The sequence below is a fragment of the Drosophila rhopaloa genome, unplaced genomic scaffold, assembly GCF_018152115.1.
Source record: "Drosophila rhopaloa isolate 14029-0021.01 unplaced genomic scaffold, ASM1815211v1 contig_163, whole genome shotgun sequence".
Taxonomy (NCBI): domain Eukaryota; kingdom Metazoa; phylum Arthropoda; class Insecta; order Diptera; family Drosophilidae; genus Drosophila; species Drosophila rhopaloa.
In genome coordinates this window covers 10073736-10090689 of record NW_025335043.1, presented here as the reverse complement: position 1 = coordinate 10090689, position 16954 = coordinate 10073736, and the positions used below count along the sequence as shown (strand labels likewise).

The following is a 16954-nucleotide window of genomic DNA, read 5'->3' as shown; positions in this document are numbered from 1 at the left end:
TGATGCTTTAACCTTTATGCAGCAGTCTTGTGTAATCCGATAATGCCCGACTATACTATATGACAGGGTACTACTTACCCCTCTCTAAGCTTTCTGCGTCATTTTCCTCGGTGAGTTATTCACACGGTTAATTGGCATCAATAAATCCTTTGGTGATTGCATAACCTGTAGGGCTTTACTCTGACAGGAGGTAACCTTTGGCCTTCTCTGGAGTTCAGGGTTTTCAATTTCATTGTTTGCACCGTGTCATTTGAAACTCTATTATCTCAGTCTTCAGAAGACAGTAAACCAAGTATCCAACGGCTTCCATTTGTTATCTTTCGATATAACACGAAGCCAGAACAATTTCACACATTGGGTGAAAGCCCTCACTCAATTAATCTTTATTACTTCTAGGCTTTTCAGGGAGCATACACCGCTGGGTTTTCGGCTACTGACCCGGGGTCATTCCCATCGAAAATTCTGACAATTGAAGAAGATAGAACAACAGCCTCCAAGGGCCTGGAAATAATGCAGAAACATTTGCGTACGGCACGTCAATCATCCGTGCACCAATGCACCCCAAAATAGACTAGAATTAGGGTATGTGTGCTATGGGTTACCCATGCATTAGATTTGGTTGTTACGAATGTTTTATACTAAATATAAAAGATATAATCTTCTTAATAATTTTAAATAATTAAAGTGTGAGGAAAGATAACGCTGTGTTATAGAAGAAATTAAAATATAACCAACGTATGACCTCGAGTAATCCAATAGCTACAATTGAAGTGCATTTATATAAAATTGTATTATTGATGCCAATAAAGAATTCGAACATAATCCATAAGAGTTATATTTCATAAGTTCACATTAGTATGATTATTGTTTACAAACTATTCACTTACTTGTTCTTAATGTAGTTTATACAGAACTACAAAATATAAATGTTCCTATCACCCCAGGCCTTAAACCCTGCTCCCTAAATTCCGAAACCCCCTTAGAATCCTTGAGAACAGGATACCAACGCAAAGCTTGTTGTGTGCGTTTGTTTGCTCATCTGGTGACGTCGGTTGAATAATATTCTGCCACCCCACACTCAATCAGAAGTGCAGCGTAGCGCGAAATCTAATTGGCAGTCGTCTCCTTTCAAGCCAATTGCGATTAGCCTACACAATCCACAAACAATGCAGTCATTTTAGGGGTTTTTGAATTTGTTTTGTTTTATTGTTCAAATCGAAAGTATGGTAGTCAAATTATTAAAGTCCTTATTTAGGATTCTTGGTGTGCAGTGAATTACTTTCTGTACAGGGTGTTGGCCTCATTAAAAAGCGGATAACTCCAGGTGGGATAGTGCAGGTAGGAGGTCCTGAAAGTAGGAGCCAGTAGGGGTGTAATCCTGGGAATACTGCGGTGCACGATGGTGGAGCTCTGGTGGGAAACCGCAGTGGGCACATGATCCACCAGATGACCCACTTTGGCCAAAGTCGGTTGGTGGTGCAGTGTCATCAAGGGATGGTATAAATGCAACTCAGCCCTTGCAAGTGCCAAAAGGCAAAACAGGAGAGCAAAACATAAGTTCTGCAAAGATTAAAGAAGTTTAATTTAAAGTTAAAGATTTAATTACAATACTTAATCTCCAATTCCCTTTATCCTCTAGAAATGTTTTTACTTACCAATCTTTGTGACATCTTCTTGCTTCAGTGCACTTCACTTGACTGTTGTTCGCTGGCCACACAATCCTCCGCTTTTATAGTCCAGCAAAGAACGCCAGATTGGAGAATGGACTAACCATTCTAAATGAGTGGTCCCAGCCCTTGAACATGAGAAGAGACTTGGGCGTCAACCCAGACCATGTGTCAGCCTAATCCTCCAGAGATCTTGATTGCACACAATCGAAGAGTTCTGCGGGAAAAAGGGGGGCGGTTGTGGCATATTTATTGTGGTCGTGGGCTGGCCTCAGTGTTTATTTTATTGATTTCCTGTCGCACCGACAACGCCCAAAGAATCCAGCCACAGACAAGTGAAAATGCAATCAGTTCACAATACGCAAAATACAGAACAATCATTTTACATAAGATGGGTTGAGAGATAGTTTTATACGGGTTAACAAGTACATTTAAATTGTGAGTATAAAATGTCTAAAAGAAAGTAATTTGAAATGGAATTTTAAATTAAATTAAATTCCAATAAATTAGCGAGTTCCAATATTAGTTGCAATGGTAAGCAATTTAAATGCAAATGCGAAATCTTTATTAAAAGCACACTACAGAAGAATTCTACAGAAAATGGCAGAAGAAAGAAGACAGAGAAGAAACAGAGTTTTTTGGGTTAACAGGTCCAGAAAGGGAATTAATAGTAGACGTATTATAGATTTGGCGAGTTCATCTTGTTGATCCTTGACTTAGATCCTTAGTTGCGGATCAGGACCACTCGGGGATCGGAGGCGACGGTCCACAGGAGTGGTGGCTGCTGGCGAACCACTTGGGTGGTGCGAACAGCCGGAGCCACAATGGGTGTGACCAACCGGCGGTGATCGTGCACCACCGTCTGGCTCTGATGCGAAATGGCAGTGGGCACATGCTGCACCACCTCACCCACCTTGGCCACAGTTGGCTCCTGGATGGTCAATACGGTGCGCAGTCCATTACGAGCAGCCAGGATCAAAGGAAGAGGCACGGAGATGGGGATACCCGATGAAACCAGACGGGCATCGATGGGATCCGAACTGCCACTAGATGATTGCGAGAGTTGTTCCTCCTCCCTCTCCTCGGATTGCTCCTCGGGCTGGCTACCAGATGATACCACGGATCCCGAACTGCCCTCGGCCAACTCAACGGAATCCTCGCTGGCAATTGGAAGCAGCTGCGAGGACTTTGCCGAGCTGAGGGCCACCAGATTCGAGGGCCACTCCAAACTGGCTGCCTGGGAAGCTCCGGCAAGGACGAGCACAATGGCCAAGACGGGCAGGTTCTGATAAAAGATTTCACAGGATAGTAAAAAAATATCTTCCCCATTTCCAAAACAGAGTACACTATATTTAAGAGTACCCTATATTTAAATCTCAGGAAGAAACAACTCACCAATCTAAACATGATTATAGAAGTCTTCCTGCAAATCTGTAAGCTAACGAATGAATGATGCAGTTTGAGATTAGATCTGCTTTTATAGTCTCAAAACCCAGAGTTAATCTACACGCATCATTGCCCAAAGAAATGCATCGTTGATTAAACTAAACGTCGAACCAGAAACATTTAATCATCGGATAATTTTAAATTTGATTGGGTTACACTAGATATCGATCAGAGTATATTCTGTGGCAGCTTGATGTCACACTTGTGCTTGTTGTAAAGCCAGAACTTCTCCAGATATCCGATGGGATCGCGGGGCATTTCGCGTGCTAATCCCAGCATACCCTCCGTCAGAATGGGTATCACCTCCTGTTCGAGATAGATTCGTTGGTCGGCTGAGGACTTATAGCTCCCAGCTCGGGGACATTCCTTGACCTCGGTTCCCTCTGGCTTGGTTTCCTTCATGGGCTTAACGACATCCGGACACAGAATCGATCTAATGGCAGAGGGATTCTTTTTCGACTTATCCACGCTTGTCTTGCTTTTCTTGCGAGGACTAACTTTTCGTTTGGTTGACATTTTAAAGGTCTGGTTTGGTCAGGAAATGAAATAATATTATATTTGGAAGAGAAAGATAAATGAAAGGTAACTTTTATATGAAAATTTTTTCTATGAGTTGACTTCGTTTTTTATACCATGTAGGATATACTATTGTACATAATTTTGATATACATTCTACAACAGTTAACTTAGTTTTAGAATTTCTGAAAAATAAACATAATAAAATATTAGCTTATAATACTTTCTTTTATTGTTATGGCTAAAATAACCGGATAGGAAAATTAATTAAGTTTTAGTTTAAATGTGTGGATTTATTCTCGAACAGAAATTTCACGGTACAGCTGGACGAGCACACTCGAGCATCCACCGTCCCGTGGCCGTAACCCAGCACCTCCCCCGCTGCTCCATCCCCTTGTCCACTGTCCACTGTCCACTGTCCGCGAATGCTTCTAAGCTGATTAGCATACGTAACCCGATCAAGCGAGACATCTGCTGCAGTTCTCCAATCGCTTGGCTGGACGAGGCGGTAACTTAAGCCGCTTAAATCATACGCCCCCACCCCACTCGCACCCCCCTCAATCTGGTGGAGAAGTGGGGGAGGGGGTTAAGATTACGCAATACCCACGAGGGCTTCAATCGAATTCAGAGAACGCCCACGTTCGCCGGACTTCAGGCTTCGGCAGGCGTTGAAAGAACTTGCTCAAATCCCTCGAGAGCCCGCCAAATAAGATATATCGTATCTGGTGCTCCAATAGCCATATAAAATGGTCCGTTCGATAGGTCAGCGACAGGAACTTCAAGGCAATGGTCATCACCAGGGTGTAGACTATTAGACTATGACGCGAGAGACCCAGAATCAGAGGACTTTGGTAGATCTCCAGGATGAAAAAGCAGGACAGGATCAGCGCCAGCTTCGAGTTGCTGTAAAATATATAAATAAAATATAATATATATTAGATTTATGTTTATTTTTTCCCTTACAACTCACTTGTTTAGCTTGAGGTAAGCCAACTGGTTGTGCTGACATCTGTTGATCAAAAGACTAGCCACCGGCGTCAGAGCCTCTGCTCCACTTCCCATGACAGTACCAACTATTAGCATTGGAACAGGAGCATTTCCATACACTTGTCCTGCCAAATGAACTCCTCGGTCGATCAGCTGAATCTGGCTGATCGTCGACATGGCGGTGGCCAGGATGCGAAAAGCCATTGTGCTGGCCAGATTGTATGCCAGATCAAAGGGACAGTAAAAGATGCAGTACCTATTTGTGAGAAAAAGTAGTTTAGCTTAAAATTTGACAACAATAAAACTTCATAAAAATTGCCCACCCAAAATTCCAAATTAAGAACGCAAAAACAACAAGTATTTAATCCCTAACTATGCGAATAATGGGGAAAATGTGGAATGTCATACCTCATTGAACTCTTAATGGTATTAAAAATAAATTGACATTCAAAAAAGGAAATGTAGAATTTTTTAGAGAATCAAACATTAAGTCTCAGGAAGTATGTCTCTTTAAAATTGGCCCACATTTAATAATGTTGTGGAATCTATAAGTTTTGTTTGAATTGAAAATTCACATTTAATTGTTCTAAATCTTTATCAGATAACTCTCACCAGATAACCGAGCTAAGCAGGATATCTGCGGTATTGCAGAGTGGTTCCAGAGGCAGACTGCCGAGCAGCAGGTTTCCCAGGATATCGCCTGCGTAGTTCAGCAACAGGTTGGCCAGCCACAGGACGAAGGGTTGCCACTCCAAAGCCTTGCTTCCGCCCCCTTTTAACCTCAACGATCCTGCACAAACTCCTAGTTCGTCCCGCAACTGCTGGGAAATCAGGGAATAGTGCAGGATGCGGAAGACCAAGTGGTTCGGAAGCTGCTTCAGGATCAGCCGGCCGTTCATCCCTCGCTCAGCTGTCCTTCAGTATTTATTTTGGAGTCCTTCGGTTGACTCTGAATTTTGGCTACTGAGATATTTATACCCGTTACTCGTAGAGTAAAAGGGTATATTGTATTCGTGCAAAAGTATGTAACAGCTAGAAGGAAGCGTTTCCGACCCTATAAAGTATATATATTCTTGATCAGGATCACTAGCCGAGTCGATCTAGCCATGTCCGTCTGTCCGTCTGTCTGTCCGTCTGTCCGTCTGTCCGTCTCTCCGTCTGTCCGTCTGTCTGTCCGTATGAACGCTGAGATCTCGGAAACTATAAAAGCTAGAAGATTGGCATTTTGCATGTAGATTTTAGGAGTTCCTACGCAGCGCAAGTTTGTTTCAAAAAAGGTGCCACGCCCCCTTTAACGCCCACAATCGTTTATATACGATTTTAAAAATTTAAATATTTCGGAAAAGTAAAAATGCAGTTTTATTGTGTTTATCAATACCTATCGAAATGTAGAAGAAATTTTTCAAATCGGACCATTCGTTAAAAAGTTATGCGTGATCAAAGTTTCTATCTCCATCTCCCTCGCACTCCCTTTACCTGAGTAACGGGTATCTGATAGTCGGGGCACCCGACTATAGCGTTCTCTCTTGTTTTTTATTATATTATAAAAAAGCCAATTACGCCTTAAAAACTAATAATAGCGAACAGAATTTGCGTAAACGAAAATATTGACAAGCGAAACTTGGGTGTCTACTTTTGTGGAGATGTGTAAATGCAAAAACAAAAAAGAATAGTGCGGTTGATAATTTATGGACATTATATACCATTTGGATTTATAAACTTATAGTTTTGTCTTCTTGAATTTAAGCAAAATAATATAGACCTTTTATATTTATATTTTGGTTTGAATAACTTTTTTTTTTAAGAACAATTTTCAAGTCTGATTAGCACTTATGAATAAAAAGAATCTAGATTGTCTAATTTGTATGTGTGAAGTAATGTTTAAACATGTGTTGAAAATTAAACTTTCCATTGCAAGTCATATTATGCTTAGGAATTGAATGATTTACAATATTTCTCATTATGTTTATGACAAGTTTATAAATGAGATGGGCTTATATCATATGTATTTTTTAGTGAAATCCCAATTGTCCAATCTAAACTGGTGACAGGCTGCGTGGTCCTGGGACGAGGGAGTCGAAGCTTATGTTCCGCACGGGCTTAATCCTTGGCAGCATCTGGTGCACCACCGGGTGGGCGGCGTAGGTGAGGTGGGCGGGTGTCTGGCTGGAGATGGTGGGCAGCTGCTCCTCCTCCTTCTCCTGCCCCTGGAAGAACCTCTTGACCTGATGCCTACTTGCCCCTGCTAAGTGATGGTTGACAATCCTCGCTGAGGGAACGACCAGTTGCTTCTGGGAGTGGAGGATTAGGGGCTCCGCTGAGGACAATCTGGTGAAGCTCTGGTGGGAAACGGCACTGGCCAACTGGCCGTTGGAATGCAGGATTGTGGTGGCTGCGTGACTGCGGCTTAGGCCCCAGGTGAATAGGAGGCAAACAATCTGTTGGGATTGGGAGTCAGGTGGAATGTATGGACACCAGGACGCAGATTACTCACCGTGATGTGCATGATGGTCACTTGAGTGGGCAACTAATTACCGTTAGACAAGTGCCGCTGCCATTTATAGCCGGTCTTGGCCAAGAGGACGGACTCCTTGACCAAGAGGTCGCCCTGTCTTCGCACAGAGAGATTTATGGGCCATTTTGTATGCAGCTAATTAATTAATCAAAAAGTACTCCGATCCGACAGCCTCTCATGAGCTGCGTGCACTTAGAGCTTCCATTACGCGCCTCCGGCTAATCGCCAAATCATATGGCCGACTGACTGACTCAACTTTTGCCGGATTGCCGGAGACTGTGCGAAGCCACGACGGCAAATTCAACTATTGAAACGTCAAGTGAAAAATACATTATTTGAACCGCAGTTTCAAATACTCTACTTTTTAAATTGAAATCCTACTCAGTTTCAATCTACTTTATATATTGCCTGGTTAAAAAATGTTCGCTATAAATATGCTGAGCAGATAGTGTAGTATGACATTTAGCTCATTAGAGAAATATCTGTGAACTTAATACTTAATGACCAAAATTAAAACATATCGTTTAAATATTTTTTTCTGGGAAAATATTGTAGGTTTCATGGATTTTTTTTAAGACGATTGTTTTTAATACAATTAATTCCAAAAATTACTTTGGATCAGAAATTTGTAGCTCATAATTAGGATGACTCCTATTCTTTAAAACAAGTGGTTAAAGATACATTCAAGTAATATAAGACATAAATTATTATCTTAATAAAAAAAAATTATATTCTAACATTATTTTAGTAAATTGCTAGTTTTTAATAGAGATTTTGTTTATATTATTTGTGTATCACGTCAGGAGCAAAATCACAGTAATGATATATCGTATAAATTGTAGCTACTAAGCTAATAAATAATACATATTTTTAATTACAACCTAATAATGTAAAATGATAGATCAATAAACTGGAGTTCACTTCACTAGAGTATTATAGCCCGAGCGAACAGCACAACCACAAATGTTGGTGGTGCGGGGGGCGAGCGGCGGAGGTGCGAAGTGGATCAACCTTCAGCGAGTTGCGCAGACGCCGTCGCATGTTGTAGGCTTTGTTGTTGCGGTGCTATTACTACAATATTTGCGGCGTTCGGTATTTATTTATATTTGATTTTTCTGTTTTTTTTTTCGGTTTATTTCTTTACGTAAAGCTGCGTCCAAGTTGAGACACTCCCACAATTGCAAGATAACCGCGACTGCGCGCGTGTTTCCAACGCTTCGATCGCAGATCGAGCATTTATCCAGGGGCTGTGTGAGTGGGGGTGTATCGATATGGCCACCCCCTCGGCATGCTCCACGCCCGCCTCTGTTTTGGGCCAGCAACTGCTCCACCGCGATTTCATGGCACAGCAATTCACACAGCACTTCAGTTTGACTTTGCCACTCGCTCCGCTTTGTGTTTGCTTCTCGAAAGGGGAACCTCCAGTCCTCAATTCGATTCGATCCGCCCACCTCAGTTCGACGGTGGTGTTCTCAGTGGCTTGCCGTCTTTGTAATCGCCCCATTAGGCTTGGATCGTTACCATGCGGCATCTGGTGAGTGGGATGATCATCCTCTATGGGATCAGGGTGGTTCGATTTGATGGTAAACGAAGAAGTATTAATATCCTACAAGCGATGAGTAATCTTAATAAGTTTGAGACCTTTAATAACTTTGCAGTTGGATAACAATTATAAAACTAAATGTTATAATGCCTATAAACAGTAAATTAAAAAAAAAATGTTCAAGGCTGATTTTTTAGCCGTAAAATGTCTTAAAACGTTAAATTCATGTTAATATCTTAAGGCCTTAAGATGATATGTGCCTTTATGGACTTCTTCTTATAGCGAACAGTGATTACACAATTCTTAATGTTAACTCGAAAACTAACTTAACTTGTTAATAAGGCCTTTACAAACTTAGTTACTAATTTCTTAAGAATACTTTTAAAGTACTTTCGTTAATCACAAATCGATCTACCCTTTTCGCCATTTAATTACTTAACTAATCCCAGATCTTATCACCCTATTTAGGTGCTTTTGGCCGTAATCTACGTGGCTCTAGTTTTGGCCAAACCGGCAACGGAGGCGCCTCGTCTTCTGATCGACTCGGCGCCCTCGGTGGTCTCCTATCAGGGATCCTCCCAAGCGCAGACCCGCTTCGTCATCGCACCAATGGGTCGATCTTTGGGTTATGTGGAACCCACGAACCTTAATCGAACTTTCCACACGAAGTCAACCCAAGAGGGAGGAGCCACGGGCTACGAGCAGCTGAATCTGAGTCCAGTTTATGTGCCCAACAGTTAGACAATGAAGTGGTTTAGTTTAGGCTAGTTAAATGTGTGAATAAAGGCTGCGTTTATAACAGTATAACATTGCTTATTTAGATTATTCTTATGTTTCTTATCTAATAATTAATATTTATTTATCCAAATTTTTGGATCAAAATCTATTGCTGATATTGTGAGTTTGAATTCAACTTTAGGTTTTAGATTGCATACTCAGTAAGACTTATTTCGTAATATAGATAACTAAAGTTATATATGTTAAACTGGATAGAATGTGATTCCGCCATAAGGAATTATTATTAATTGGTTTTCTGTTGACCAAGACTACTTTTTGTATTGCCATGTAAGCTTCTTGGAGATTTGATTTAAAACCCAGTGGGCTGTGATATAACGTTTGAAAAGCCAGTCTGATAAACACATCGAAAGTACATACTCTGGATTAAATAAGATAAAGAGCAACAATAAGCATGTGGAACAGCAGCTGCCGCGATGTTCGGCTGCCCAGTGCGAAGATGATGATACACCAGGTGCAGGCCGTGGAGGAGGATGCCGAGGAACCCGCCCTGGAGTTCCACGAGAACTGCAACCAGGCGTGGCGCGCCCAGTTCCGACACCCCGGGATGGCCAATGTGGCAATCGGTTTCGAGTTCATGAACGCGCCCAGTCGCCACATGACCTTTTCGCTTAGCACTCAGGATGATGATACGGAAAACCAGTTGATCGGTAATTCCTCTTCCAGCACCTCTCAAATGGGGCCCACTCCGCAAATCTCCCAGCTCGAATATCTGCCCTACATGTTCAGCTCGGAGGGCGAGAACCTGATGCAGCATCTATCGTAGTCCAAAAAAAATAATTTTCCCTACCAAATTCCCAATGTGTTTGCCAACAACATCTGATCCGATTTCCCATCACCAGGATACTCCAGCCTCAACCAGCGCTGTCGCATCTGAGCTCTGATGGATCTGGAATGGATCCACGAGGCCCCAATGTTGGGTCATTTATATCACCTCGTTTGTCTCTCAGTGCTTGGAATAAAATTGCATTTCATATTTTTTTTATACCCTTGCAGAGGGTATTATAATTTTGGTCAAAAGTGTGCAACGCAGTGAAGGAGACATCTCCGACCCTATAAAGTATATATATTCTTGATCAGGATCACCTCCTGAGTTGATATAGCCATGTCCGTCTGTCCGTCTGTCCGTCTGTCCGTCTGTCCGTCTGTCCGTCTGTCCGTCTGTCTGTCCGTCTGTCTGTTTCTACGCGAACTAGTCTCTCAGTTTTAAAGATATCGAACTGAAACTTTGCACACACCCTTCTTTCCTTTGCACGCAGTATATAAGTCGGAACGGCCGGGATCGGACGACTATATCCTATAGCTGTCATATAACTGAACGATCGGAAATGCCATAACTTTGGTGTTTGTAAAGTTAGGAAGTTGAGATTTTCTATAGGTTTTATTTTGGGCCAATCAATCTGACCTACCGAATTTCATGAGAATCGGCCGACTATATCTTATAGCTGCCATATAACTGAACGATCGGAAATGCCATAACTTTGGTGTTTGTTAAGTTAGGAAGTTGGGATTTTCTATGGGTTTTATTTTTAGCCAATCAATCCTACCTATTAAATTTCATAAGGATCGGCCGACTATATCCTATAGCTGCCATATAACTGAACGATTGGAAATGCCATAACTTTGGTGTTTTTAAAGTTAGGAAGTTGGGATTTTTGTTGAGTATTAAGAATGCATATGAATAATTTTGGAGAATATAATTTTCAGAGTATTCTGCAAGGGTATATCAACTTCGGCTCCGCCCGAAGTTAGCTTTCCTTTCTTGTTTCGGCCTGACACCAGTCGAACAACCTTCGACTGGGCTCTGAACCTGAACTAACAATTCGTTTTTGGGTGAATTAATCTTTGGGTTATTGTTGGAACTTTGAAACCTTTTCGCGCCTAACGACAATTGATTGTCGGCTGGTTTCGCAGATGTTTAGTTTAGCTCTGGGTTCAAGTTCAATGTAACTCAAACGAGTTTGCCAATTGCTTGTTTGTTGGCTTTCTTGAAGGACAATCTGGCTGGCAAATTTTTGGCCATATAAAGCCGTAGACTTAATTTGAAATCAGCATCAGTCACTCGTCGACTTCAAAGCACCACTCAAACCAACTCAACATGTTCCGCTTCGTGAGTATATGATGAAAGGACTTAAGGATCTATGGCAGGATCTAATTTGTTGTTCAACCATAGATTGCCATCTGTGCCCTGGCCACCATTGCCGCCGCTGCTCCTGGATTCATTGAGGAGCACCATGTGGCCGTGGCTCCAGTTGTGGCCAAGGTGGGTGCCGTGGTGCACAGTGCCCCGGTGGCCACTTCCCACCAGAGCTTCACCCAGTTCCACAACCAGGCGGTGCTCACTCCCGTGGTGAAGCATGTGGTGCCCGCTGTTCCCGTGATTAAGACTGTGGTTCCCTCTGTTCCCGTCTACAAGACTGTGGCTCCAGTGGTTCCAGTGGTCAAGCATGTGGCTCCGGTCTACCCAGTGGTTCCCGTTGTCAAGCATGTGGCTCCCATCGTTCCCGTTGTGAAGCATGTGGCTCCCGTTGTTCCCGTCATCAAGTCCGTGCCCGTGGTGCAGCACCAGACCTACGTGGCTGCCCCCGCCGTCCACCACGTGGCCCCCGTGTCCGTTGTGAAGGCCCTGCCCCACGCCGTATCCCACCAGAGCCACACCCAGGTGCACCACCAGAAGACCTTCATCCCCCCGGTGGTGGCTTCCGTGCCAGTGGTCAAGACTGTCGCCGTGGCCGCTGCCCCACTGGCCCATGTCTACCACCACTAGGAAACTGTTTGATCGGACGGATTGTTATAATTGCTTCTTTGAATAAATTGGATTGTTGATATTATAAATTGTGAAATTTATATACTTTGCTAAGGGGAATGAAAAGATCCAGTTTTTGGCAAAAGCTAAATTTGAATAGCTGATCGATTTGATCCAATTCAATTAGCATCTAAATAACCAATTTGAATGACTTTTATTTGAGTGTCATTCATTAGTATTCAACGTCAAGCTCAAATCAGTAGCTCAGTGCAAATATTTTAAATGAAAGAAAACATAACAAAACCGCAAAGATGCCAGCGGCAAAGCCAAAAATAAATTATGCAAGTCAATTATATTTTTTTTTCTTGTCTGACTTTCTCGGTTAAAATTTCGAAGTGTTAGCGCTGAAGTTTTTCTGTTTGAAACTTTATATGTGATCCATATATACAGAGGCTTTTGATAGTCTCGGAATGTTCTATTTATGGATTAAAAGAAAAGGATATCAAGATGGTTTATTTAGAGAGAGATTTGAAGGAATAAAGTAAACAAACTAAATTGATTATATACAGATTTGGGTGGGCAGTATCCCAACATTTTCATAACAGTTACCAAGGCTATATTTGACCAATTCTGCGCAGATAATCGCGTTATATCGATTAAGACTGCAATATTGCCGACTCATAATTAAACAGAATTGATTGACAACGTGTTGAAAATTGTTAATTGATATGCTGTTCTGTTGAGATATTTGAAAAAAACTAAGGACACACTTTTTTTATCATACAGTTTTTAATTAAATTATCAGAGCTTGCTGACTTTCGGAAATCAAAGGTTATTTTTTATTGCTTACAATTATTTAAAGGCAACTGATAACTTAAAAAATCAAATCAAATCAATGCTCATTACTGAAATAGGTTGAAAACAAAGCTACTATCCATTACTCTCTATACTCTAGCATTAAATATCAATAGCTAAAAATTTAATTAGATTAACAACTCCTTCCATATTTTTAAGAAAACAAATAACACATAAATTATTTTCAATCCATTGTTTTATTGGTTCTAATTTTTTTCGTTTAACAATTTTGTCGTGACCCTATTAAAGCACTTTTAGTCAATTCACTTGTGGTAGGCGGAGTAGACAACTGGGGCACTGTGCACAGAGTGGACCAGAGGCTGGACCTGGACGGAGTGGACAAGTGGGGCAGCTGGGATCACAGTCTTGACCAGAGGAGCAGCGGGGACCACAGTGTGGAGCAGAGGAGCAGCTGGCACCACAGTCTTGATGAGGGGAGCGGCTGGGATGACAGTCTTGATCAGAGGAGCGGCATGGACAACTGGGGCAGCATGGACCACGGGGGCAGCATGGACAACTGGAGCAGCATGGACAACTGGAGCGGAGTAGACCACTGGCACCTTGCGCACCAAGTTCACATTGCTCTGGTGGGTGATGGCCGAGGAGGCGCTGGTGTCCACGTAGGCGGTCTTGGCCAGAATCGCTGGCTGGACAATCGAGTGGGTCTCGGCAATCAGACCGGGAGCAGCGGCGGCCACAGCCAGGCAAGCGAAGAAGGCAACCTGCAAAGGACACAATCGGTTCACACTTTCCATTATCCAATTCCTTGAACACTTACGAATTTGAACATTTTTGGAGGTTTGGTTTTTTTTTGGGGGGTTTGCTTGGATTGCTGAATCGATTGCAACTGCTGATGATGACAGGCCAAACGCTGGGCTTTTATAGTTGCCTAGTTTGGTCCAAACCTCAATTGTTTGTCGCTAAGTACTCGGCTGAACTTGAGACCCGAACCGGTTTGTGTTTCAAATAATACACTTATTCGGGTTTTCAGCTGGCTTTCTGGCTTCTAAGCGCTTATCAAAGACGCAGTTCGTTAACTGACCTAGGTTCCAGTGGCTTTGTGTGGGTGAGATCGAGCGACTGGAGGAGGAAGTCGAGTCGGGAGAACAAGCCAGGCCAATCAATCGACAATGGGCCAAGTAATTGGCCTTAGATGCGGTCGCTTACGCAAATGAGACTGCCTTCAGATAGGAGCACATAGAGTGCGTGGGTTATCCTTGCACTTCCACTACCCGAAGATGCTACATCCTCCTCCTCGCTGGCCTTTCACAATCACTTGATACGGCAGTAATTGAGTTGCACTCACATTATTCCCCCCAAGGAGTCCATCCCGTGGATGTGTGTCCTCTAGGATGCTCGTTATGTGACCTTTTACCACATAACGCTAATGAATGAATGTGGCAATGTGTAAAAGCGTAACTAATATCGATGAAAACTCGATAAGGATTGTGCACATAACATGAGTAACATTGGCATGGATTGTACTGATAATTAAAGGTTATGACAGTTGTCAGTGAAAGGACCTCGTCTTGGTAATGAACCAAGCACATGAGCTAAGAATAAATGTGACCTTTTAAAATCATGTAAGAAGATATAATTCAAGCCAACTTGGTCAAAAGGACTTAGACAGTAGCAAATTACCTTGAATTGGTTATGAATAAAGCACATGGTCTAAATATAAATGCAAACTGTTCAAATCAATTGTTCAAGCAGTTCTGGGAAAGACGGTCAAACTCTTAGACAAAATGATGTAATATTTTTGGCAATGCAAGTCGACTATGAGATAAGAGCAAATTTAGGTTCTTGGCTTGGAATTCTGGGAAACAAAAATTAAATCAAAACAGAAATTATGTCTTGGCGAGCGTGGAAGTCGTACTTGTTATATATAACATTTTTATTGAATACTTTCCTTTGTTCTTATAAATATACGCAGAATAAAATGACTAACTAATTTATTGGAATATACTGAAAAGCATGGAAAGGCAACAGAAAAAAAAACATATACGAAAATAAAATCATTATTATGTTAAATTACGTAAGAGTAAAGAACGCAGTACTTAATCAGATCCCCGAACTTGACCCAAATCAGAACCCTCGAAGCCATCGACTTTGCCCTTCATTAAACGGGCCACAAACAAAAGCGCAATAAATTATATGCGTACGTCTGCATTCAAATTGAAGCTGGAGCAGTCGGAATCCGATTGCAACATCGACGGGTCCAGTTGATGGCTGCGGCTTCTCAAGTGATTCATGGCCAGGCCATAAAGACCCGGCTACCAACTGCAGTGAGCAGCTAGCAGCCAGTAGATGTTAAGTGCCTGGTCGAGTGACAGATAAAGACCCCCGATTCGGTCCCAGATTCAGTCCCAGTCCCTATGTCAAGGCCATCCGCCGGACAAGCCCCACGCGCACTTAACCCACAATTTCGAGCTGGACGTTGTTGTTTCGACGGCGTCTGTGTCATTGTGTTTTTGGTTTTTTGGGGCTCGACTTTTGGATCGAGCGACAGTTACACGTACTTAAGATAAACATCTGGCGGTGGTAATGTGAAAAATGAATACCCAGAAAATTATACACAGATCCAGATTGAGATTCAGTCCGTGCTCTCGTAAATCCTAATTTGAGGTGTCTGTAATTTTATGGAATGATGCTTGCCGATCGTTCGTACAATTCAATCAGTCATCGCAGGATAAGATACACAAGTTGTTGTTTTTATTTATTTGTAAATATGTTTTGTTAATGCTACAAGCTTTATTTTATGGATTGAGTCACATGCTAATGCGGTTTAACATATGTATATGTTAATTTAACTTATTAATTACCAACTTTTACCAGATTTTTTAACAAATAAATTAATTTTTTTAATTAATACGAATTTTGCAATGTAATTTAATTGTCAAAGCTTACCTTTTTTGGAATTTTTATTAGTACATCGTTTACATCTGTATGTTTATATAAATTTAACTTAGTTTATCATTCTTACTTCATCATGTTTTAAAAGTATAATGCTTTGGGTTGATTGACATTTAATCTGATAATTTGTTTACTTTATAAATAGCAGAGAAGAGTTTTCTATATATTAACATTGTTTCACAGTTTCTTGCTGTTTTTGTTTTTCAAGACAAAAAGAATAAACTCTTGTTGTTCGTCTAATTTTTATACTTACGTGTCTTATAAGTTTTGTTGTATATTTTGCTTTAGACTCATTGTTATATTTTAGGGATCAGTGATCTGATCAGGTCAACAACTGTTTTCTGGTCTATTCAATCGTTTTGCTAAATAGGCCCGTTGTAAGACCTTCGTTAAATTGAGCATGTCATTTGTCATTTTGGCAAATCAATTGACAAATTTGCTATATAAACGTTGCGTAGGCCTCAGTGGGTCATGAGTTCTTACTGGAGTTTCGCAGAGCCAAATTCAAACTAAGACTAGATCCAATAATCAGCTGCCTCAATATGCATAGAATGGTGAGTAAAACAAAATATGAAATATTTATTTTATTTTTACGTTTATAAATTTATATGAAATTTATTTAAATATTTTTGTAGTTGCTCTACACCTTGGTTATCGTTGCCCTTGCTTTGGTTCAGGCCTGCCAAATCCATCATAATCTGACATTTCCTGCTGCGCTCAAAGTTTCCGACTGTTCTGGCCACCAAATCAGATTTCTTAATCGGAGTTTGACAAGGGATCTGCCCACATTAACCTCAGGCATCTATATGTCTCCTCGGCTTGAACTTTGCTTTTATGGCAAACCTTTTACGTTAGGCCACTAACCATGCATTGTTGTTGCTCTTGTTATTGCTTAAATAAATTGTTGTAAATTATTTATCCCATCAAAAAAAGTTGCGAATGTTTTCTATTGGGTAAATTTAGACTTTTGA

The 16954-nt window shown here is 41.4% G+C and overlaps 10 protein-coding genes across 11 annotated transcripts; 4 read left to right on the top strand and 6 right to left on the bottom strand.

Moving 5' to 3' along the window:
- Positions 1 to 1275: 1275 nt before the first annotated feature.
- LOC108038065 lies at positions 1276 to 1688 on the bottom strand. The gene is made up of 2 exons (XM_017114782.1): positions 1656 to 1688; positions 1276 to 1560 (listed from the first exon to the last, which is right to left on the bottom strand). Exons 1-2 carry the CDS (start codon positions 1668 to 1670, stop codon positions 1276 to 1278), a joined length of 300 nt encoding a protein of 99 aa, XP_016970271.1. The 5' UTR covers positions 1671 to 1688.
- Positions 1689 to 2209: 521 nt separating this feature from the next.
- Positions 2210 to 3104, bottom strand: LOC108039457 (retinin). Its single transcript, XM_017116477.2, has 2 exons — positions 3063 to 3104; positions 2210 to 2952 (listed from the first exon to the last, which is right to left on the bottom strand). The coding sequence occupies exons 1-2, from the start codon at positions 3072 to 3074 to the stop codon at positions 2392 to 2394; spliced, it is 573 nt and encodes a 190-aa protein (XP_016971966.1). The 5' UTR covers positions 3075 to 3104; the 3' UTR covers positions 2210 to 2391.
- A 98-nt stretch (positions 3105 to 3202) lies between these two features.
- LOC108039458 (protein dpy-30 homolog) lies at positions 3203 to 3682 on the bottom strand. The gene has a single exon (XM_017116478.2). It carries the CDS (start codon positions 3627 to 3629, stop codon positions 3282 to 3284), a length of 348 nt encoding a protein of 115 aa, XP_016971967.1. The 5' UTR covers positions 3630 to 3682; the 3' UTR covers positions 3203 to 3281.
- A 442-nt stretch (positions 3683 to 4124) lies between these two features.
- On the bottom strand, positions 4125 to 5578 carry LOC108039459 (trimeric intracellular cation channel type B). Of its 2 annotated transcripts, XM_017116479.2 has the most exons (3): positions 5229 to 5578; positions 4600 to 4872; positions 4125 to 4532 (listed from the first exon to the last, which is right to left on the bottom strand). In XM_017116479.2, exons 1-3 carry the CDS (start codon positions 5513 to 5515, stop codon positions 4244 to 4246), a joined length of 849 nt encoding a protein of 282 aa, XP_016971968.1. In that variant the 5' UTR covers positions 5516 to 5578; the 3' UTR covers positions 4125 to 4243. The 2 variants fall into 2 exon arrangements, with proteins under 2 accessions (XP_016971968.1, XP_044313976.1); XM_044458041.1 differs by lacking the exon at positions 4125 to 4532 and having other exon boundaries at positions 4672 to 4897; positions 5237 to 5578.
- Positions 5579 to 6652: 1074 nt separating this feature from the next.
- LOC108037742 lies at positions 6653 to 7189 on the bottom strand. Its single transcript, XM_017114392.1, has 2 exons — positions 7111 to 7189; positions 6653 to 7054 (listed from the first exon to the last, which is right to left on the bottom strand). The coding sequence occupies exons 1-2, from the start codon at positions 7120 to 7122 to the stop codon at positions 6653 to 6655; spliced, it is 414 nt and encodes a 137-aa protein (XP_016969881.1). The 5' UTR covers positions 7123 to 7189.
- A 1464-nt stretch (positions 7190 to 8653) lies between these two features.
- Positions 8654 to 9459, top strand: LOC108036931. The gene is made up of 2 exons (XM_017113345.2): positions 8654 to 8665; positions 9143 to 9459. Exons 1-2 carry the CDS (start codon positions 8654 to 8656, stop codon positions 9413 to 9415), a joined length of 285 nt encoding a protein of 94 aa, XP_016968834.2. The 3' UTR covers positions 9416 to 9459.
- A 340-nt stretch (positions 9460 to 9799) lies between these two features.
- On the top strand, positions 9800 to 10429 carry LOC108036930. The gene has a single exon (XM_017113344.2). It carries the CDS (start codon positions 9864 to 9866, stop codon positions 10233 to 10235), a length of 372 nt encoding a protein of 123 aa, XP_016968833.2. The 5' UTR covers positions 9800 to 9863; the 3' UTR covers positions 10236 to 10429.
- A 1047-nt stretch (positions 10430 to 11476) lies between these two features.
- LOC108036932 (calphotin) lies at positions 11477 to 12236 on the top strand. Its single transcript, XM_017113346.2, has 2 exons — positions 11477 to 11579; positions 11643 to 12236. The coding sequence occupies exons 1-2, from the start codon at positions 11568 to 11570 to the stop codon at positions 12234 to 12236; spliced, it is 606 nt and encodes a 201-aa protein (XP_016968835.2). The 5' UTR covers positions 11477 to 11567.
- Positions 12237 to 13248: 1012 nt separating this feature from the next.
- On the bottom strand, positions 13249 to 13915 carry LOC108036928 (A-kinase anchor protein 14). The gene is made up of 2 exons (XM_044457800.1): positions 13849 to 13915; positions 13249 to 13792 (listed from the first exon to the last, which is right to left on the bottom strand). Exons 1-2 carry the CDS (start codon positions 13858 to 13860, stop codon positions 13334 to 13336), a joined length of 471 nt encoding a protein of 156 aa, XP_044313735.1. The 5' UTR covers positions 13861 to 13915; the 3' UTR covers positions 13249 to 13333.
- A 2510-nt stretch (positions 13916 to 16425) lies between these two features.
- On the top strand, positions 16426 to 16887 carry LOC108036933. Its single transcript, XM_044457801.1, has 2 exons — positions 16426 to 16537; positions 16619 to 16887. The coding sequence occupies exons 1-2, from the start codon at positions 16526 to 16528 to the stop codon at positions 16844 to 16846; spliced, it is 240 nt and encodes a 79-aa protein (XP_044313736.1). The 5' UTR covers positions 16426 to 16525; the 3' UTR covers positions 16847 to 16887.
- Positions 16888 to 16954: the final 67 nt, after the last annotated feature.

Bases quoted from the DNA above. Each gene is read 5' to 3' on its own strand.
- LOC108039458 (XM_017116478.2), bottom strand. From the start codon at position 3,629: ATGTCAACCAAACGAAAAGTTAGTCCTCGCAAGAAAAGCAAGACAAGC.
- LOC108036930 (XM_017113344.2), top strand. From the start codon at position 9,864: ATGTGGAACAGCAGCTGCCGCGATGTTCGGCTGCCCAGTGCGAAGATG.
- LOC108039459 (XM_017116479.2), bottom strand. From the start codon at position 5,515: ATGAACGGCCGGCTGATCCTGAAGCAGCTTCCGAACCACTTGGTCTTC. The intron at 4,873-5,228 runs GTGAGAGTTATC...TCTCACAAATAG, and splicing joins CTGCTTAGCTCGGTTATCTG to GTACTGCATCTTTTACTGTC. The intron at 4,533-4,599 runs GTGAGTTGTAAG...TATATTTTACAG, and splicing joins GCTTACCTCAAGCTAAACAA to CAACTCGAAGCTGGCGCTGA.